The 22276-nt window shown below is 47.9% G+C and overlaps 1 protein-coding gene across 4 annotated transcripts in view; it reads right to left on the bottom strand.

Moving 5' to 3' along the window:
* Nucleotides 1-788: 788 nt before the first annotated feature.
* The window catches only part of TENM4 (teneurin transmembrane protein 4), a gene marked incomplete at both ends in the record, with an annotated part of 389090 nt that continues 367602 nt past the window's right edge, over nucleotides 789-22276 (bottom strand). For all 4 annotated transcript variants that reach the window (XM_080708704.1, XM_080708705.1, XM_080708706.1 and 1 more), the window contains 5 exons: nucleotides 789-1547; nucleotides 4160-4302; nucleotides 10739-12353; nucleotides 13795-14091; nucleotides 17969-18204. In XM_080708704.1, coding sequence (XP_080564830.1) covers nucleotides 789-1547; nucleotides 4160-4302; nucleotides 10739-12353; nucleotides 13795-14091; nucleotides 17969-18204 — 3050 coding nt within the window. The remainder of the gene's footprint in view (nucleotides 1548-4159; nucleotides 4303-10738; nucleotides 12354-13794; nucleotides 14092-17968; nucleotides 18205-22276) is intronic.

Below are 22276 nucleotides of genomic sequence, written 5' to 3'. Positions count from 1 at the left end.
GTAGCCCCAGGATGCCATGTCACCAGACTGGGGAAAGGACCTGGGAGACACTTTCTCTATCCCAGTATGGGAGTGGCACTGACAACTACATGGGTTTTGCAAAAAGGGGAGGGGGTTTCATTTAGCATCGAAATATAAAGCTTGGACAGGAGTTTGGGGCAGCTTAAAAAGGTGCTGAATGACATCATGGAAATTTCCAGAGCAAGATGAAACCATCTGTGGCTCTCCGGAGGCACAGGACACAGTGAGTAAAAACCCTCTGCTTATCGGCAGGATCCTATTCCAGGCTCCCGAGATCCTCCAGGCCCATCACTCTCTGCACCCTTCACTCCTGCCCGACCCCAGCCGAAGAAGAAAGGGCTGCACATGAGACAAGTTAGCACAGACACTCATGTCTCACATCACACTGGGTACCTAGGGACGGAAGAGGACACATCCCGGGAGATGTGCCCCAAAGAGAGGAGAAACGTACCCCAAACAACAGGGAAAATTCCTCAAGGAGAAAGGGAACAAAAGACAGTAGAGTTTTCATTGTGATCACACTACAGAAAAAAAAAAATACCTTCTGTTCTTTGCAAAAAAATGTGTGAAGGCCAAATTTGTGGTTTTTTTTTTCTTTTCTTAAAAAAAGGATGTTGCATGAATTAACAATGCAACCAGTATCTTTTTTTTTTTTTCTGCACTTGTTAAAAAAAGGATTTTTTTTTTTTAAAGTACAACACAGTCAGGTATGCGGCCACAAAAGTGTAGCTGTCTTTGGCAAGAAGTCCGGGCCTTGCCCCTCTCTGTCACCTTCGGCCCATCTCGCTCTGTCTCATGAAGTGGATGTTGTTGGCGCTGTCTGACAGTTCTGGGTACTGCTCCACAGAGATCACGAAAAAGCCATCGTAGCCTTGCACCCGCCCTGTGTTCAGCACCTGTTGCTTCTCCCCCTCGGTCCAGGCCCGCAGCCCTTCCTCCCCTTCCCGCAGTCTCTGCTGCTCCCGGGCCCAGGCTTGGCGCACAGCTCTCTGCCGGGCCAGCTCTAATACCCGCGCCTTTTCCTCGTCCAACGTCGTCCCATAGCGGGTGTTCAAGCACAGCGCCCCGTACTGGAGCTGGATGTCTGTGTAGCGTCTAGTCCTGCCATTGAGCATGGTGTTGATCTGGGACACAGTGACATTGACCCCGTTCTCCAGGGTCCGCCGCCCCCCACTGAGGCCCAGGATGGCCAGGTCACTTTCCGAAGGCCCTGGTTTCACAAAGTAGTGGGTGTCCACCCCGTCGATGGTGAAGTGCAGGTTCTCTAGGTAGTGGGCATTGTTCAGGATGGCAGCAACCCTCCGCCCATCCTCATTGGCCACACTGATGATGTCTGTGGTCACTCGACCATCTTTCAAGGCAAACTTGACCCCCTTGCCAAAGACTGAGCCACTGGAGGCAAACCTCTTCGTCTCTGGGGCTTGCTGGCAGCTGGTGATCGTAGAGCCATAGAGCTGATCGAAGCGTTCCAAGGTGACAAAGGCCTTGAGCTGCTTCTGCACCTCACACTGTACCCCGAGGATGGACTGAAAGAAGAAGGACAACAAGAGTCAGAGTAAGACACAGGGCAAAACACAGACCCCAAGAGCACGAACCATCAGCTTCAACAGCCAAGCAAAATCTACGTGTCAACCTATGTGCATGTATTAACCTGTACATCTATTTCTACTGCGAACCTGCAAAATATCCAGCCACCCTTCCCCCATCCATTCAGCTATCCTTCTATGCAGTTTGTTCAAGGAGCATCTGATGCTCTGGGAAGGTCCTTTTGGGAGCACTAGAGACACAAATGTGAATCAGACATCATCTTTGCCCTAAAAGAATTCATAGTTTCATGGGGAAAGGCAGATATGATGACAAAAATCACCACAGGTGTGATCACAGGTGGTCTAAGAGAGGTAATAGAAGTGGCTATAGCTAATATTTCTTGATCTTTGATCGAAACAGTTACCTTTCAACATGTCCTTTGATTTTCACAATAACTTTATATAGTAGACATTATTATCATTCTAACTTTTTTGTGTGTGGTACTAGGGATTGAATCCAGGGGTGTTCTGCTTCTGAACTATACCCCCAGCCTTATTTTATTTTTACTTGGAAGCAGGGTCTCACTAAGTTGTTGAGAGTCTCACTGAGTTGCTGAGGTTGGCCTTGAACCTGTGATCCTCCTATCTCAGAGTCCCAACTACTGGGATTATAAATGTGTGCCACCATGCTGAGAAGGGCCTCTGCCCTGCAGTGCTTCCCTGGGGCTCCTCAATGTTCCTGCATTTGGCTGCTTTGGGGGCCAAGCTGGGCCTGGCCAGCTTGGAGCAGTACCATCTTCCTGTCCCTTCCATGGCTCCGAGAGCTCAGGGAAGCCATGTTCGGGAGGGCCCCAGGGCCTGATCAGCAACTCAGGGAAATGGCTTTAGAGACAAGCCCGTTGGCCTCCCACTGAAATTAAGTCCTCTATATAATTAATAGAACCCTGTCGGTGAACAATTATTTCCTAGAGTTTCATGAAAGCAGGAGTGCTCAACAACAAAGATCTTCGATGCTTGCCAAGGGCAGAAATCAATAATTCATTGACAGGCGAGGTTGGTAAACAGGCAGTCAGAGACAGGGACTGAGGAGCGTGGAAGGGAGCCTGGTGGGGGAGGAAGGGCGGCGCTGTGGGGATGGCCCTGGGACAGCAGGGGCTGGGACATCTGGGGCAGGGCCTGGGGTGGTGGGGACGGGAGAGGGCTAGGGCTGCAGAGAGTGGCAGAGAGAGCGTGGGCTTTGTGACCAGGCCCACTCAGGTTCTCATTGCCTTTTGCCCCTTCCCAGAGGGTGTCTTTGGGTAAGTTTCTCTCTGAGCCTTGGTCTGATCTGTAAAATGGGCTGTTCACTCCTCTCAATCATTTGTTCATTCAAGGAAAGCTTTCTGTGCACCTGTGCTGTGCTCACTCATATTCTGGTTACTAAATGAGTCACCCCACTTAACCTGATAGAGCCCAGAGTCTAGTGGGGAGACATCAGGAACTAAATACAGCATGGGGAGTGCCTGGCAAGAGGAAAATATAGGGTACCACTTGAGCACAGAGAGGCAGATTCTCGAGGCTGGGGGAAGGAGATAGCTAAGCGGAGGCCTAAAGGAATCCGTCTGGAGTAAGAAATATGGATGCAAAAGTTTCCAACCATCAGCAGGATGCCATCTGGCAGCCCTGCCTTCCTCCCTCCACAGTCTGTTGTCCCCGGGCCTGGTCTGTGCTGGATTCCCCCTGCATTCACTGGCACTGCACAGGCCCAGGCGCAGAGCACAGCAGGCACCTACCACAAAATTTGTAGATGGGGGATGGTGGTTGGGGGGGATGAGCCAATGCAAACATGAAGTGAGTGGGCCTGAAACTGGGTCATAAAAAGAAGATAAGAGCCGGGTGTGGTGGCGCACGCTTGTAATCCCCGCGCTTGGGAGGCGGAGGCAGAAGGATCACGCAGGTTTGAAGTCAGCCTCGCTGGCTTAAGAGACCCTGTTTCCAATTAAAAGATATAAAATAGTTCTGGGAGTGTAGCCGGGAGGTAGGAGGGCTTCCAGGAACCCCAGTACCACCAAAAAAAAAAAAAAAAAAAGTAATGGTTTTTGAGCACCTGTAGTATTCCTGGCCCGCTATCCAGCAAGATGATACTGAATAGACAAATTTGGGTTTGAGTCTCAGCTCTAGCCCTTCCTTGCTGGCATTGGAAAGCCTCAGGCCTTAAATCTATAAAAACAAGAACGATAACGCTGTGGGATATTTGTGAGTTAATTTGTACAGAATACCTCACCTAAGACCAGGTGCGTGAAGTGCTCAGCAAACATTACATTTGTGTTTAGAACATACCTTCTCTCCTTGCATTTTTGCCCAGATAGTGACAAAGGCTTATTATTCTCGTGGAACTCCAAACTCAAGTGCGTCACACACCACTCCTTCGTACAGCTTGTGAGTGTCTGTGTGCTGCCAGAGCTGGGGTCCCCAGAGGCCTGCCTCATGGCAGGATTGCCACATGCTTGCTGAACATTTTCTGGAGCTGCCATGGCTCCCATCACTAGCCTGAGGCTTCCTGCAGAGCTGGCAGGGCCCCTCCTGCCATGCGGGAATGGCCTGAGGTGTGTGCTGCCATATGAGGAAGTTACCTTGCTATTGTCCCACTCCTGAGTTTTCATCTGCGTGTGTACGAGCTCATAGGATGGCTCCATGGTGTCCGTGTCTGGTTTGGGATAGCCAGGGATCACGTTGTGCAGCTGGAATCCAAAGGTGAGCAGCCAGCTGTTGACATCTGGGTGGGAGAGAAGCAGAGATAGCTCCACAGAGTAAGTGACCCTCAGATGTGACTCATCCCGATTATGCAGGTGAGAGTGTGGAGGGGGCGTGGGCAGGGAGGGCTGCTGCTGGGACAGCCCAGTGCTACAACACTGGGGAAAACACATGGCATTAAAGCCAAACGTGCTTCTGGGATCTAGTGATCACCCTCCCATGTATATGCCCAAGAGAGATGATGCAGAGCTAGCACCTAGCTTCCCTCTCTACTCTCACTGTAACACCTGGGGCCTCTGGCTTCATATCTGGGGTGGGGGGCAGCTGTTAGTAGATGAAGTTCTTCCTCTTGTACTCCAACATCAATAGGAAACACTTGCAAGGGACGGACAAACCCAAGGGGAGATTTTAATGACTGATTGCAAAAAAAAAAAAATCACTTAAAACGCTAGGCATGGTGGTGCATGTTTGTAATCCCAGCACTTGGAAGGCTGAGACAGGAGGATCGTACAGGTTTGAAGCCAGCCTCAGCTACTTAGTGAGGCTCTCGGCAACTTAGTGAGACCCTGTTTCCAAATAAGATATAAAATACGCTGGGAGTGTAGCCCAGAGGTAGGAGTACCCTGGGTCTCATCCCCAGTAACACACACACACACACACACACACACACACACACACACACACCACTTAGAAACAAACTGCAACTCCTTTCCTCCCCTCTCTGCAGTAAGGAGGAGATCTGGGTTCTGCAGGTGACAGTCTGACAGCCTGTGGCTCAGCAAGGTTCAGCTTTCCTTGGGAAGGTACAGCTAAAGCCCCAAAGCAGTTGTTGACCAGTGACTCAGAATCCAGAGCCTGGTGGAGGCAAGCTTTTGAGCTGAGTCTCAGAGCCAGGCCCCCTTTTGGCTTCTTGACACTGGAGAGGGATCTCTGTTGGGAGGTCCCTTTTAAGCCCTGTTGGGAACTGCCTTCCCCAGGGCATGCTCAGCTCATCCCAGTGGTGGGGTGACCTGTGGGAGTCAACAGCTGTGTCCCTGTCATTGCTGGAGCCCACGTTCCTCTCCCATTTAAGAACCTCGTGTTTGCCTTTGTTTTTGTTTTTGTTTTATTTTGGGTGGTCCGAAGGCCCCTGTGCTGTGTGGAACCTGGAAGCACAGAGGTGGAGCGGTGGCGGAGAGGGAAGCTCGGAAACCCAGGTTCCACTTGGGCTTGCCAGGCAGGGTCACAGAAGGGAAAGAATAGGGTACTGAGGTCAGACAATACCAGGTCCAAATTCCAGCTCCCCAGCTTACAAACTATATGTACTTGGACAGTTTACTGGGGTTTTTTGTTTCCTTGTGTGCATACTGACGACAGAGATGGTTTTAATTAACTATATACTTTTATTTATTTATTTACTTTGCGGTACTGGGGATGGAACCCAGGGGCGTTCTACCTCCGAGCTATAACCCCAGCCCTGTTTTTTATTCTTTATTTTGAAACGGTCTCACTAAGTTGCAGAGAGCCTCACTAAGTAGCTGAGGCTGTCTGCGAACTACGATCTTCCTGTCTCAGCCTTCCGAATGCTGGGATTACAAGCGTGCGCCACCACACCCGGCTAACCATGTAATTTAATCGTGCAGAAGAACACGGACAGTGTTACCATTTGGGGGCAGTTATTATACATCAGGAGCTATTCTAAGCCATTGTCGGATTTAATGTATTTGGAGATTCCAGCTCTGTTCCTAACTTGCAGAGGGTTTTCTGTTTCATTCAGCTCCCAGCCTCCACATCCCAGGATCTTCATTTTCTCATTTGTAAGAACTGGGGCTTGGACTAACTTTTCTCCAGAGTCCCTTTTCTGCCTGAGTCTCTAAGAGTCTCTGATTCTGTGACTCTTGGCAGATGCTTCTTTGGGAAATTAAAACAAACAGAACAGGGGGAAAACAAGCCACCTCACAAAGCCATTTTGCTTGAGACTGATAACTTATATCTGAATTAGAGTTGTAAAGAAAGCATGTATCTGGAACATTACAAATTCCCAGGAAAGCTCGGGCCAGAAAGAGGACTGGGCCTTAATTATGGGTAGTGGAAATTAGAAAACGTTCCTATTTCAGCTTTGGAAAAATGCTTAAGATGTCCTTAGTCATTGGTGTTTCTACAGTGCTTTTCTGAAGAGTTGGGAATTGTGCTCATCTTACAACATCAGAGGTAGACATTTTCCTTCCATTAAAAAGCTCCTCTTTACGGGTCCATTCTAGAGTCAGGGCTGCCATGGGGGAGGGATGAAATATAGGCCATAATAATCCCTTTCACAGGTGCACAGCTTTGTTCTTTACAAAGTGTTTTTAAATCAGAAAACCAGCGTTTTGGAGTCAGATGAAGCTGAGTCCCTCCTGCTCTATAAATGGGGTCAGTCTTCCCCACCTCACAGGTTTTGAGTAAAGATTAAGTGTAATAATCTACCAATACATCGATGGTGGATAAGGATTAAGTGTAATAATCTACCAACACATCGATGGTGGACAGGTTTGGTTGCCTTCCCAGTATCCTGTTCTACCTTTCCTTTCTTGTGTGGGGGAGTCATGCACGATTAGGGAAGTTGACATGGAAATTGGTCATGTGACCCAGGCTAAACCAATCAGTGCACTCTGTCTCCCAGCCCTGGTGACTGCCTCAAGAATTGTTATGTGACCTATGTCTACCCAATTGGGGTATATTTTAGGATCCTTGAAGAAAGTTTTGGGAAAACAAAATGTTCTTCTTTTTTTCTTGTTGTTGCTGAATGTGAGGATGTATATAGATCCCACAAAAGGTAAGGTGTAGTGAGAGTAGTATCTTGATGCCTTATTAGTAATAGCAAATATTTTCCAATCTTCAAAAGCTTGACTATTTACATGATATCTCTCTTTGGCACAAGACCATGGAATAGGATCCACTATGCAATAGAAACCATTTTGTGGCTTATGACAAGTATTTTTACTGAAATGGAATAGACTAGACCAGAAAATAAGAGTATATCACACGTAAGGGTGGCTTTGCAAACCTTTTGCTATAGTGTTTTACTGAGATATAAAAGGTTTTTTTTTTTTTAAGGTGGGTTCAAAGTAAAAGACATTTGAGAAAAGTCGCTTTGGACCATGCATTCCATGAAGATGGGCACTAAGCCGGACTCTGCTCTGGATCCTTAGTGTAGATCTGGCACAGAGAAGGTATAAATAATATGATACCTCTTGGATTTCACTGAATTGAAAATGAAACCCAAACTGAAAACGCTGGGTGCCCCTTGGGAGGTGGGTTTCTTTGTTAAAAACAGGATTTGGAACCCAGCATGATTATCTTGGGAAGTTTCCTGGAATCATAGAGCTCTGGTCTGTGTGGCTCTGGGCAGATCATTTGTCATTTGGAGCCTCAAATATCTCGTCTGTAGAATGGAGATAATGATGGTGATCTCACAGGGTTGTCACCAAATTTAAAGGCGACCATATCTGCAAATGGCTGGCACAGAGCAGTTAATCATGTTAGCGCTATTCTGAAAGGAGACCATATGCATATGGTGGTGTGCAGAGAAAAGGGGGGGGAATAATAATATTTTGGCAAGCTGCAGCAATTTTTTTTTGATGGAAAAGTACATTTCCCATTGCTGCATTTTTTTTTCAGCTCTAGGAACCTGCCAAGATGTCTCACAGGAAACTCATTGGAGAATGAGGCAAGGGGCGTGCTGAATGCAGACAGATGTAATGGAAATGTCATCTCAATCTGTCAAGTTTCTCTAGAGCTAGCAGCCAAGCTGAACATGGAGAATGCTGGGAAACATTGTCAGGATATTCATGTTTCTCCCGAAGCTCCAAGTATGTTTTCATCACACCTGTGTACCACCTTGTTCTCCCTTCTTCCCCATATCTGGGACTCCTGCTCTCAAAGTAACAATTTAGAGTTGCTCCCCCCCCAAAAAAAAAAAAAGAATCTTCCTACTGCTGTCAGCAGACACTGGGTCCAGGCAAAGCTACCAAGTTTGGGAACCAGGAAGCCATGTTGCTAAGAGGCACTCACGGGAGGTCTACGTGATGCTCTCTCTATACCTGTGTGTGCAGGTCTCACTCCCTGGAATGTCCTTCTCATTGCCTGATGGATGCGCACTAAGCAGCCAGGCTTAAGTGTCAACTGTGATGCCTCCTGAGACTCCCTAGGTAGGCTCTCTGCTGCTCTGAGCTGTGCTGGCCTTCCCTACCAAACCTCAGGCATCACCCCTCACACTGGACAGCAACTGTCACCCCTCCTCCTATAGGGTGAGTTTGGGGACAGTAGGGATCATCTTAATATCCTTGGTACCTAAAACAACGGCCACACAGAGGAGGCATTTGTGGGATAAAAGAAACTTTTATACAAGAGAGAGAAAAAGGATTATGTCACAGCAACAAAGACCTGGAGGCTATCATGTTTATGAGTTGGGATATGCCCAGTTCTTGCTCTAAAAATCTTCATAGCAAATGTTCTGGCTTTATCCAGATCCCACAGCCACTTTCATTCTGGTGGCCCTCTACAACTGCCTTGGGAATGGCTGCTTGCTGGAGACAGCTCTGCCTGCAGGACCTATGGGTTCCTTTATATTCAGCAAAAATCCCTTAAAATCAGAGGGTAGCCGGGTATAGTGGCGCATGCTCGTAATCCTAGCATTCGGGAGGCTGAGACAGGAGGATTGTGGTTCAATGATAGCCTCAGCTACTATTTAGTAAGGCCCTTTGCAACTCAGTGAGGCCCTGTTTCAATATAAAGAATAAAAAAAAGGGCTGGGGGTGAATCTCGGAGGTAGAATGCTCCTGGGTTCCATCGCCAGTACCGCAAAAAACAAACAAACAAACAAAAAAAAACCAGAGGGTAAAGCCGGGTATGGTGGCGCACATTTGTAATCCCAGCATTTGGGAAGCTGAGACAGGAGGATCCCGGTTTGCAGACAGCCTCAGCTACTTAGTGAGGCCCTTCGCAACTCAGTGAGGCCCTGTTTCAAATTAAAGAATAAAAAATAGGGCTGGAGGTGTGGCTCGAAGGTAGAATACCCCTGGGTTCCACCCCCAGTACCGCAAAAATAAATAAATAAACAAACAAACAAATAAATAAATAAAAAGTGGGGCATGGTGGCACATGCTTGCAATCCCAGCATTTGGAAGGCTGAGACTGGAGGATCACGGTTTGCAGACAGCCTCAGCTACTTAGTGAGGCCCTCCGTAACTTAGTGAGACCCTCTTTCAAAATAAAGAATAAAAAATCAAAATAGATCTGGGGGTGTAGCTCGGAGGTAAAATGCCCCTGGGTTCCATCCCCAGACCCGCAAAATCAAATCAAATCAAATCAGAGGGTAAAGGAACGGAAACCAACAGGAGTCAGGTGCTATGCTGGGCACGAGGTGTGTCCACCTCATCCGCTGCTAGGTACGTGTGGCCATTTGTTCTATTTGTTCATTGTCCCCTTTCCTCCTCTTTTCCTGCCACCGTTGGCTTTTTGTCTCTGCACTACTGACTTGTTAGCTAGGCCTGGGCTTTAGTTTTTATTTTTCTAGTGGCTGCTCTAGGGCCTTTCATATAAATATTCATCTAATCAAAGTTAAGGTTGGTATTCTAGTTTCAATTTACAGATCAGGATACCAGAATTCAAGGAAGTTAAGTGACTGTAATATGTCAGTGCTTAGACATATCTTCCTTCAGCTCTGTCTCCAAAGTCTGAATATTCCATGCCATTATTGCAAAATTGAGAACTTATTTATTTTTAACTATACCTTAACCCAACTTATCGGGGACTCATAGCCAGGTTGCTTTCTATGTTTGACGCTCCTGAAGTGCATTCCTAGGGATGCATCCAGTGAGATATTAGGATTTCATGGTGGAAAAGGGTTTTTATGGTCATATAAGTTTGAGGAATAGTGGGCAAACATATTAAACAGTTCTCTTTACTACTAGACCTCTTAGAGCCTCTCACAAACTGAAATGTATTATGAAAATCTATGAATGGTGGTGGCTCTGTCGAATTTATTTGATGCTATAACCATTACTTCCAGCGTCCTCTCTGAACTAGTGTTTCTTCAAATACATGTTAGAAGATGATGCTTTCTAGGAACATTATCATTTCCCGTCACCCCATACTGACTTTCTCAAGGAAGATTAATTATTATTATTATTATTATTATTATTATTATTATTATTATTTGGTACTGGGAACTGAACCCAGGGGCATTCTGCTTGCAAGCTACATCCTCAGTCTTTTTTAAAATTTTTTTATTTTGAAATAGGGTCTCACTAAGCTGCTAAGGGTCTTGCTAAATTCTGGGGCTGGCCATGAACACAGTGTGATCCTCCCCGTCTCAGCCTCCCAAATACTGGGATTACAGGTGTACACCACCACAGCTGGCTAAGGTTAAGCCTTGCCAGGTGACCAGCGCAATGGGGTGGGGGGAGTCTGGCCCTCTGAAGGAGCCCAGTCCTCACCTGTCATGAAGCACTTGATGTCCTGAGAGTTGCTGATGGGGTTGTTATTTTTAAACATATAGAGATTGAAAGGCATGATGTTGCCACTGTTAAGATGCTTCCAGAGCTCATGGTCTGGGCTGGTCCAGCGGCCAGCCAGCACGTCATAATCCCGTCGGCCCATATGGACAAGTTTCGTGAGTGGATCATAGAGACCGCCGTGGTAGCCGATGATGATCTGGAAGTTGGGGTTGGTGTCCATGTAGATCTCCCCGTAGGCCGTGTACAAGACCTGCTTGATCATCAGGCCCGTCCCACTGAAGACAGCAAGAGGGGTCCCAATGTTGTCGCAAGCTATGTAAAACTCGTCCCCACTGCTCAGCTCCATGGCAAAGAGGTGTCCCTGAAGGTCATAGTAGAGGGACGTGATCTCAGAGCTGGAGTGGTTATAGAGGTGGGTGACCTTGGTGGGGTTGGTCAGGTCTGCATAGAAGAACTGTAGATGGTGGCTATGGCTGCTCCTGCTGGATACCCGGCGCCCCAGGCCATCATAGCGGTACCTGACACTCCAGCCACCAGCCCGGTTATAGGCCTTGATGAGTAGGCCAGCTGAGTTGTACTCAAAGACGTCACCACCTCGCTGCCTCAGGAAGCCATCCTCGTCCATCTTGTACTGCACGTCCCCCAGCCTGGTGATGCGGTCACGGAGGTCGTACCGCAATGGAGTGAGCCGTGCGCTGTTCCCAGGACTCAGCAGATGCAAGTTCCCGTTGAGGTCATAGCTGTAGCGCCAGAGCGGCTTGTCATTGATGGAGACAGTCTGCAGCTGGCCGTCGGCGTCGTACTCATAGGAGTAACGGGTGGTGTTGGCGTAGGGTCCCACCTTCAGCTCCTTCTTCACCACGCGCCCCATGTTATCATACTGGACGGTCATCCAGTACATGAGCGAGCGGAAGATCTCATATTGCACTTCCTTCATCCTGCCGTAGGCGTCAAAGTGCTTGGTGTGGGTCATGACCGCGGTGGTTATGATCTGGTTAATGTCGTAGTAGATGACGCCAAACTTCCCAAACTGCTCTGTCTTGCCCGACACGTCGTCATAGCGATAGAGATCAATGGGCAGTGGGGTCTCGTTGATCACCGCCTGCATGCTGGTCACCCGGAAGCTGTTGTCATAGTTGTAATCAAAGCGGGCGTTGACCATGCCTTCCTCGGTGAAGCGGAAGATCTGCCGGTCGATCAGGGGCCCGATCTGCCGGTAGCGGATGGTGCAGGTGAAGCCTTCGTTCTGCAGGTTGACGGTCTTCAGCATGCCGGCTGTCTCATCGTAGGTGAAGCTTACCTTGGTGGTGTCGTACAGTGTCTCAGCCAGCTTTGACAGCTTGCCGTACTTGTATATCACCCTGCGGCCGGTGCCCAGGTAGAAGGTGTGCAGCAGGTGTCCGTCCTCGGTGAAGTCCTGTATGACGGAGGCATTGCCCTCGGGGGGCTGGTAGATGTTCCGGTAGTAGCCCACAGAGCGAATGGTCTCCAACGTCTGCCGGGCCACATTGGGCATCGTCACAGAAGAGAGCCGGTCGTTCTTATCAAACTCAAAGATATACTGCCTCTGGCTATGGAGGAGCAGCACCATGGACTGGAGGGAGAAGAAAACCAAGAGATGAGGGGAAGGGGAGAGGAGAAGTCTGACTGAGTCTGAGTACCAAGACTTAAAGGAAAGGAATAGAAGTCTGAGGAACGTGGTGCTTCTTCTGAGCCATGGCTACGAGCCACAGGAGGCCACAGAGTGCTGCAATAGGGCTCTCTCTGGCTGCCGGCCCTGGAAGGGCTGGGCCTCGGAGCACCCAGGCCATTTGCTTTTCTCTGGCAAGCAGCCTTCTGTGTTTGCTCCTTTGCGTGATCTAGACCCGATCACTTCTGTGTGTGATGGGTGAGAGGAAGGTTGGGATGCACTGGTCTAAAGTATTTGCAACAGCCTCCCTACTGGCTTCCTGACTTCTCAGGTCAATCCTCCTACTCAAGCAAGGTGTTCTCCAAAACACAGTCTGATGATGTCTTCTGCCTGCTAAACAGCTTCGGGGACTTCCTGTGCCTACAGCAGAGAGACTCTGTCTGAAAAGGGCTCGTGGAATTTGCTCAGTTGTTTATTCACTGACAGGTCACGTGCACACCCTGTGGTGGGGTCCCTGGATGGGAAGGGAGAACCTGGTTTCCAACAGCAGACACTGTGTGGTGCTGGGCTAGTGCATCCCCTCCCTGAGCTTGGCTTTTCAATATGCTGGACGACTGCCAAGGTCTTTCCTTCAGCCCAACCATGGACATCGCTCTCAGAGAGATGTTCCCAGCACAGGTGGGGGGACACTTGCCAAGGAGCAAGCAGAGCCCAGGCCCTAGACAGGTGACAAAGCAGGGAGCTAGGTGCAAGAACTGGGGCACGAAGTTCAGACTCTTCCTCAGGAAAAATGTCAGCAGATAATAGGCCTAAATGCATCTAGAAATCAAAGCTACCGTTTTCTACTATTTTGGGACCAACTTTTGATTTTAGGTCATCTCTGATTCCTAGTTCCTGGGAGGGAATAAATCCTGACTTGAAGCAGAATGAATTTACTAAGGCCATACCCAGCACCAGAGGCTTAGGACTCAGTTCCTCCTGCCTCACATCTGAGCACTAGGCTTCTGCCTGGTTCTCCATGATGGAATTGCACTATGTTGCCAGATCTGGGAGCAGACACCTATCCTGTGCCAGGCCCCAGAGCCTTGCTCTGTAAACCTGTCAGTGTTTGGGCCTTCTCCCAGTTCTACTCTATTAGGCAAGACTTTCATATTTTCCTGTCCAAGGTCCTCTACCTGCCACACTATTACCACGATACATCCAGATGCCTCATGGGATCCCACTGGCCCTTGGTGGCAGAATTTCCTCGACATTTCCTTTGGGAAAATGAACATCTCCCCTTTGGAGACCACGTGGTCCAGATTTAACCCACTGAAGTCAGCGCGTTAGGACCAGCCATGGGTGGAGCCACAGTGACTGACCTTCTATACAGCAAGGACAGGGATGGAGGGAGACAGACACCTGCCTTCTCTAAGTACGTGTAGCTCCATGTCTTTCCATCCGCAAAGATCCTGGATGTGATGCGACCCGCCTGGTCATATTCCATCCGCTCTGACATGATGCCCCTTTGGATGCCAGCAATGTGGCCCCCTGGGGAGTATGTGACATTGACACCATTCAGCCTGCTGCTGGGTGACCAGAGGCTGGGCCTCCCCGCCTGGTCATACAGGATCCGCAGGGTGAACTTGCGGTGGTCATCGTAGATCTTCTCTGTGCGTGTTACACGGTCAAAGTCCAGAGATAGGAGATTCCGATTGTGAACCTGGCAGAGGATTTGGAAAGGAAGAGAAAATGAATCTGGACATTGGGGAATTTTGCTCTGATGACCACTGTAGCTCTCAACCATGCTGAGAAGCTCCTGTCAAGAAGAGGTAGCACAGGTTGTGGGTGTCAACACACATGGGCTTGGCTCCTGGTTCTGTGTAGTTTCTTCCTCTGTCAAATGCCACAATGTGAGACTGGAGACAGTAATGTCAGTCTCACAGGTAAGGATAAAGAGCACAGGATGTTGAGCAAATAGTAGCTGTGACTGAGGAGGGTCCACGTGGCTTTCTAATGTGATTTTTTTTAATGAGGACACATAAAAAAGGCAGATCGCTCCTGACTCCCTCCTAAGAACACAACCGCCGGGCAGGCCAGGCAATGAGATGCCTGGCCCATCTATTCTGTACCAGACATTGTGCAGTATTGACACCGAGGAGACCACAGCTGCTTGACGAAGTGAAGGCCTTTGCTCTCATGGCCCACAGACTCAGTGGTGGTTTGAGCAAGGCCTGGCCTTCTCCAGGCTCGGGACTTCCAACCCTCTGGGGTCTCTCCTGCCCTTGCCCACCCATATCAGGGCTTCTCCAATCACCTCAGTCAGCTCCCAAGACTTCTCTTCCTTTTTCCTGAATGCCTGGAAGGCAGTAGGTGTTTTGCTGAGGGTGGCTTCTCTGGGCCTGACCCAGCTTTGGGATACTTTGCTCCTGCCTCTAGGATCATGAGCGCCTTATCTAGTCTCCACATGGGTTGTACATAAATCAGTTTCCTTTCAGAAGCAGAAATATAGAGTCTGCCACAGAAGTAGCAGTAAGCCAGGGTTTTCAGTTAATAAAGAAGTCTGCTTTAGGGATCTATTTCTGTATATGGATCTGACCCTTCTGGCTGTCCCCGAAGCCAGATATTCTGAAGCTAAAGTGCTGGTCCCCTCTCGTGGCATCCTGGCCTTGCGAGACATCGGAACTCACAGTCTGTCTTCTCATAGTCACTGGTTAGGTTTGACAAGTAGGAAGACCCCAGAGGAAAGTAGATAATTAGGTCACATGATGCGAAATGGCCTGTGTGGCCCAAGGTAATGAAAGGCCCTCTAGGGCCCTGTGTACAAGGCGGGGGTGGGGGGGTGGGGGGGTGGGGGCAGGTCTAGGAATTCAGGCAAGGACTCTAGTCTCAGCTCCATAGCCAGCTTTTCTGTGTGACCTCGGGCAAGTGTCTCCCCCTCTCTGAGTCTCAGTTTTTTCCTTTATATAACTGCAGTTGTTGCAAGGATTGGAGAAACTTCAGTAAATTGCCTAGTGTGGAATGCTAGGTGCACAGAAGGTACTAGATAAATGGTTTCAATTATTTCCATTAAATGACAGCAAATGTCCATGGTCAGTCTCAGAGGAAGGAGAGATATGCGTGCCTGCCCTTCTCCCCATACAAATTCTAAGGCCTTGAAAATAAGGGTTTATAATGATGATACTGAGACGACTTTAGCTGTGAATGGCCTGGTTATAATAAGGTTGCCTTCCCTGGGGTAATCAAATACAATTGCAGAAGCAAAAACAGTGTGGCAGACAATTCCTGTGAAAAATCAGAGGCGCTGGAGGCTGAAGCTGTGTTCCTTGCAGAGAGGACACCAGAGAGATGGGGGCGGCTCCAGCACTAACCACAGGGGCCTTTTTAAAGCACCTTTTGGAAGTTCCTCTGATGTCTCCCCACAGGGTGCTGCCCCCTCACCCCCTGGGGCCTCAGTGAAGGTGAGCTGTACCTCCGTGGCAAAATTAATAAAATTGAATCAAGCAGCTCACTGGGGAACCACCTAATGCCTCCCGTGCTCGGCAGTGGCGGCAATGAGATTATTTTACATCTTTCTTTATTAAAAAAGTTCCCAGTTGTATAAAAAATGAGCTCTATTATGGGGAGGCACACCCAGCTAACATTCTAATTCCACATGCTGCCACCGTGGGTGGCCATTTATTTTGGGAGGAAGCGGAGACGTGGCCACCCAACTGGAGCATCATCAATCTCAGGCTGGGAGAGGGACCAGTTAAAGCCTGGGAAACTTTTGGTCCAGTTCACATGGCAGAGAGAAAATTCGAATAGTACTAATCGCTGCCCTTTATCGTGCACCTGGGATCTGCAGCACTGAGCTAGGTGTGTTGAATATATTATCTTGTTTCTGCAGAAGAACCTGAGGCTCAGAGAAGGTGTTCAGGGCTATACCTGCAGCCCAGTGGGAATCCAGCCCAGGCCAAGCTTCCCATTTAGCATATTGTCTAGATGTTTATGAAAGGCTCTTTAGAATTCAGATGGGATCTCACTGAGGCCACAGATGGTGCCAGGCCACAGAGAACAAAGATGGCTGGGCCTTCCTTGGGTAACTAGCAGGAGGCTGTTCCCCTATTAGTTACTAGAGTTCCTGGCTGTCAAGGAAACAAAGGCAGTCTGGCTTTCTGAGTTCTAGTATAATTTTTAGTTTTGGTACTGGGGATTGAACCTAGGGGCATTCTACCTCCAAGCTGTATGCCCAGCCCTACTTTTTGCTTGTTTGTTTTGAAACACGATCTTGCTAGGTTGCAGAGAATCTCACTAAGTTGCTGGGACGGGCTTTGAGCCTGTGATCCTCCTGTCTCAGTCTCCCAAGTACTAGGATTACAGGCATGCATCATCATGCCTGGCTAGAGTTCTAGTTTTTGATACTGGGTTAGTCACCTAGCATTTCTGTATCTATTGTGGGCCTATTTTCTAGTCTTTATCACAGCCTAGTTATGTGACTCTGGAAAAATTGCTCACTTTCTTTGGATCTTGGCTGTCTCATGCATGAAACGGCGGCTCATGTGAACTTCCTTTGTTGAAGGGCAGGGAATTGAGAGAGTCCAAGCTGTACTATTCTGGGATGGCCCTACAGTTCTGAGAAACCTGGGGCCATCTAGCTCAGTCTGTAGTCCACTTCTGCTTGACAAACACCTCCCAAACACCTGTGATCTGCAAGGTGCCGGGTGGGAGCCAGGCCAAGTCCTCTAGCTTCATTGCCGGTCTCTTCCCCCTTGAAGCTGGAGGGAAAGGCTGCTGGGCAGAGGGCCCTGGGCCAGGCCACATGCCACACCCCGCTTGAAAGACGTGAGCAGGGAAGGCATTGGCTTAGGGCCATGTCCTACAAAGTGCTCTGAAATGCCCAGCCTCCTCCAATCCCTGGCAGCAATAGCTATGGTGAGGTCATTGTGATTATTCAGGAAAGGCCACTTTATCTGGAAGGAGAATGTGACTTTGATTCTAAAGAGATAAAATGAATGTGGGGACACAGCAATAGTTAATAACAACAATAATAACAGCAGTAACAAGAGTTGCTCTTACTGACCACTCGTTACGCAGCTGGCTCTGTAGGAGACACTCTGTAAGTTACTTCTAATCCTCATGGCTACTTGTAAATTGTTCTCTTAGGTTATAATATAGGCTAGAAATTCAAGCTACCCCTAATCCCGAAGCTAGGGACCCTTACATGAATCAAAACTGAAAAAAGAGCTGGGCACAGTGGAGCACACCTGTAATTCTAGTACTGGGAGGCTGAAACAGGAGGATTGCAGTTTTGAGGCCAGACCCAGCAACTTAGGGAGATACTCAGTAACTTAGGGAGACCCTGTTTCAAAATAAAAACTAAAAAGGGCTGGGGGTATAGCTCAAGAGATAGAATGTCCCTGGGTTCAACCCTCAGTACTAAAGCAAACCAAACCAAAACTTAAAATATATATATGGGAACCTCCTATTGCATGTGCTCTCCCTTTTGCAGATGAAAAGAAAATCCGAGGTCCCAAGGAGAGTTTCGAGAACAGAACCCAGTTCTCAGAGATCCCCTCGCCCTCTCCCACAGGGCGCAGTCCCTCCAAAGCCACTCTTACCCGCAGCCGACGCCCAAAGACGGTGACCTGGCCCCGAGCCTGCTCCTTGCGCTGCCGCCACTCCACCAGGTTGAGGCCGTTGTCTATGGGCAGGGTGACATTCCTCTTGCCCACCGTGGGGTTGACAGTGCCGGCCAGCAGGTGGGGCTCGGTCTGCAGTGCCACCTCCATGCCATTAGCCAGCAGCAGCCTCAAGGAGCCGTCAGCCCCGATGTAGTAGCTGTTCCGGACTTGGTCTGAGGGACAGGAGAACACAGGTGCTCAGGAGGGATCAGGATGGGGGCAGGAGTGGGGATGTAAACATTATTCCCCTGACTATAGAAGTAACACATTATTGCTGAAGAAACCCAGAAAAATGTATTGGGAAGACCTTCCATAATCTCAAAACTCAAAGAAAACCACCGGACATAGTTTATTTACTGGAAGATTTTAGGATATTTCCTAATGTACTTTGGTTTCAAATAGTCACTTTATGGAGTGTTTCATCAATCGCTACATTATATCACACCACTGAATGTTTTTCATAACAGCTCTATACTATTCCATTAATGTAAATACTGCAGTTCATTGAACCAAGCATCAAATAGGTGTTCGGTTTGTTTTCAGTTTTTCACAATTATAAGTAACACCACAAATAAGTATATCCCACACATTATGATACATGAAAGAAGACAAAAAACATCACATGTTGTATGAATTAATTTTTATGAAATGTCTGGAGTAGGTGAATTCAGAAACAGAAAGTAAGTTGACTAGTGGTTTCCAGGGGGCTGAGGGGCAGGGAAGAATGTGGAGTGACTAACAGGTATGGGATTTCTTTTCGGAGTGATAAAAATGTTCCAGAATTAGATGAGGGCACAACTTTGAATATACTAAAAGCCACTGAATTGTATACTTTATTTTGGGGGGGGGTGTGGGGATGGAATCCAGGGGCATTCTACCTCTGAGCTCCACCCCCTGCCCTATTCTTTTTCATTCATTTCGAAACAGGGTCTCACTAAGTTGCAAAGGGCCTCACTAAGTAGCCGAGGCTGGCTTCAAACCTGTGCGATCCTCCTGTCTCAGCCTCCCAAGCGTTGGGATGAAAAGCGTGCGCCACCACGCCTGGCTGAATTGTATACTTTAAAAGGGTAAATTTTATGTTACGCTAATTATATCTCAATTACAATTTTCTGATAAATCAATGCCTTCATTTCAGATCAGTATAAAAAGATTCCCCAAAAGTAGGATGATTAGAACACAAGGTTGGACATTTTAAAGACTCTTCATATACACTAGGGTAACAATGTTCTATATAACAAGATGAAAAATATAATAAATTGCTGGCAGAATGCTATATACATATGTGCGTATGTATGTGTTAAATAGATATCACAAACATATCACAATGGTTTAAAATAGTACTGATTAGAAATTTTATTAAAATAGCTCTGATCAAAACATTTTAATTACTTAAAAATATTTCCAGAAGAAAAATTAAATTTCAGCTGTAAAATGCACATTGAGTTCTTCTCTGAAGATGGGAGCAATGTGTCAGGGTTTGCACGGGACTTTCCTGCCTCTGCCCTCCTGTATTTTCTCTGTCTACAGTGGACGCCGCCCAAGTCCTCCCTCAGGGCTCTGCTCAAATGCCATCTCTTCCCAGGAGTCCCCTGTTCCTCAGGTCAGGCTGAACACCTCGCCTCCTATATACTCCCCAGCCGAGGTGTGGGCCACAGTCGGTGTTCTTGCAGCCCAGGGTGCAGGGCCCATTGTGCCAACGCGAGCGTTCTCCAGTGTCTGCGTGCTCAGTGTGAGAGGCGCCACCACACAGAGGTGAGGAGCGCGGACCGAGTGTCCGGCTTCGTCACTGCCCTGCGTGAGAACGGCCATGTTTACGGCGGGGCAGGCCTCTGCTGCTTCCCTGTGCACTGGGCTAACGATTGTGTCCTTGTCTCACAGTGGTGCTTTGGGAATTAAGCGGGATGAGTAGGAAGAGCTAAGAACAGCGCTTGGCAGAGAGCATCATGCCGATGTTGGCGGTTGCTGGTTCAGCGTGTGTGGCGAGGGCAGTCACCGCACGTGTGTCCTCGTCTCTCCTCTGCCTCCCTCCCCACTTCATACACCTGTCAAGGTGCTGTTCATGGTCCTTCAATAGCTCCTCATTGCCTTTCGATTTGTGGCCAAGAGAATGGATTCTGGAACCAGTTTGTCTAGCTGCAGATATCCTTTTAGGGATGTGATTTGGGGCAATCTGCTTAACCTCTCATTGCCCTCATTTGGAAAACAGAGAGATTAATAACATCCACCTAATGGGCTTGTAATGAGGATTACATAGGATTACGAATGCAAAATGCTGAAAATATACTTTGGGGTTGGTAAGTCCTCCAAAAATGTTGCCTGCCATTATTGCTGTATTTTTATATGCAGCAAAATATTTGCTAGATTAAGCGAGGTATGTTCTGAGCTGTGTCAAGCTGTATGAATATAGTTTTCATCAGAAGACCTCATCGAATCTTCCCTGCTAGAACGGCATCAAATTGGCCCCCCTCCTGACTCCCCCTCTTCTATTTTCCACACTTTCTCTTTCACTCACATGAACTCTAAAATCTGCCCCAGAGTTGCCATGCATCATTCACTGATAATCTGTATTTTACTTTCTTTGAAGAGTGAAAAAGCCTGTGTCAATTTATCGTTTACAGCTGTTCCTCCCTGCATCCACACACATCCATTACTGGCGACTCTGGATGGACCAGCGTCTGTAGAGCCCCATCTCTCGCGGTCCCCACTTAATGTGGGCTGTGACTGCCCAAGGCTGCTGCTCATTAGTAGCTACTTCTTATTACTTCCCATAGTTCAGACACAAGATGAAGCCCAAAGAGCTCTTCATGGACTCTGCCCAGGAGGAGGCAAAGCCGAGTATTAGAGGCTGGTCCACGAGGAGGAAAGGGGGTTGGGCGAGCTACAAAGGAGGAGGCAGGTTTCCTAAATTACGGGAAGCATTTTTCCTTTTCATATTTCAGTGTTCCTGAAACTGGATTGTGTCTTCTAGTCTAGGTTTGTGTTCTGAGCAGTGTGTCTTTGTTTCCTCCACCCGAGAAACTGTTATTAAGTGGATGGTACATTATTTTGGGAAAGGGTACTAAGATTGCACCCAGGTACACCCCCACTCCCTTTTATTTTTAATTTTGCTTTTTGAGGTACCGGGGGATGAGTCCAGGGGCATTCTACCTCTGAGCCAGACCCCCAGTCCGATTTTTTATTCTTTATTTTGAAACGGGGTCTCTCTAAGTTGCTTAAGTCCCCACTAAGTAGCTGGGGCTGGCCACAAACCCATGATCCTCCTGTCTCAGCCTCCTAAGTTCTAGGATTACAAGTGTGACTCATCACACCCAGCTACTTTTTTATTTTTTATTTTTTGTGGAGGGCTTCACTAAGTAGGTGAGGCTGGCCACAAACCTGAGATGCTTCTGTCTCAGCCTCTCGAGTACTGTGTACCACCATGCCCGGCTATTTTTTATTTTTGAAATAGGGTCTCGCTAAGTTGCTTTGGGTCTTGCTCAGTTGCTAACTCTGTCCTCAAACCTTCAATAAACCTGTCTCATCCACCAAGTACTGGGATTACAGGTGTGTGCTATCATGACCGGTTTGGATGGCACATTTTTAAATTGAGAAATGTGGCACTTTGAGATTAAAAAAAAAGTTGTCCAAACATAAATAAGGCTGTATAACCTCTCAAAAAAAAAATACCCAAAGCAGGTTCAGCAGTATAGAATGGAAGGATTTATTTATTTATGCTGGGGATTGAACCCAGGGGCATTTTCCTCTGAGTTACACACCTAGTCTTAATTTACTTTTGATTTTTTTTTTTTTTTTTTTTGTGTGTGTGTGTGATACTGGGGATGGAACCCAGGAGGATTCTACCTCCAAGCTACACTCTAAGCCTTATTTTTATTCTTTATTTCGAAACAGGGTCTCACTAAATTGTGGAGGGCCTCACTAAAGTAGCTGAGGCTGTCCATGAGCTGTGATCTTCCTGTCTCAGCCTCCCAAGTACTGGGATTACAATCGTGTGCCACCACACCCGGCTTATTTTTTATTTTGAAATGGGGTCTCACTAAGTTGTAGAGGCTGGCTATGAACCTGTGATCCTCCTGTTTCAGCCTCCCAACTATTGGGATTATAGGTGTATGCCATCATGTCTGGCTAGGATGAAACAATTTTAAGCAACAGGGAAGAATATAGGTCTGAGGGAACCATGTCTGGAGCCATCATTGGCCCTGCTGTCCTTGGGTAGACAGAATCCTATCTGGTTCAGAGCTGGTACCT

This window comes from Muscardinus avellanarius, assembly GCF_963383645.1.
Source record: "Muscardinus avellanarius genome assembly, chromosome: 1".
NCBI classification, from domain to species: Eukaryota; Metazoa; Chordata; class Mammalia; order Rodentia; family Gliridae; genus Muscardinus; species Muscardinus avellanarius.
This window is presented reverse-complemented; position numbering and strand designations above follow the sequence as displayed.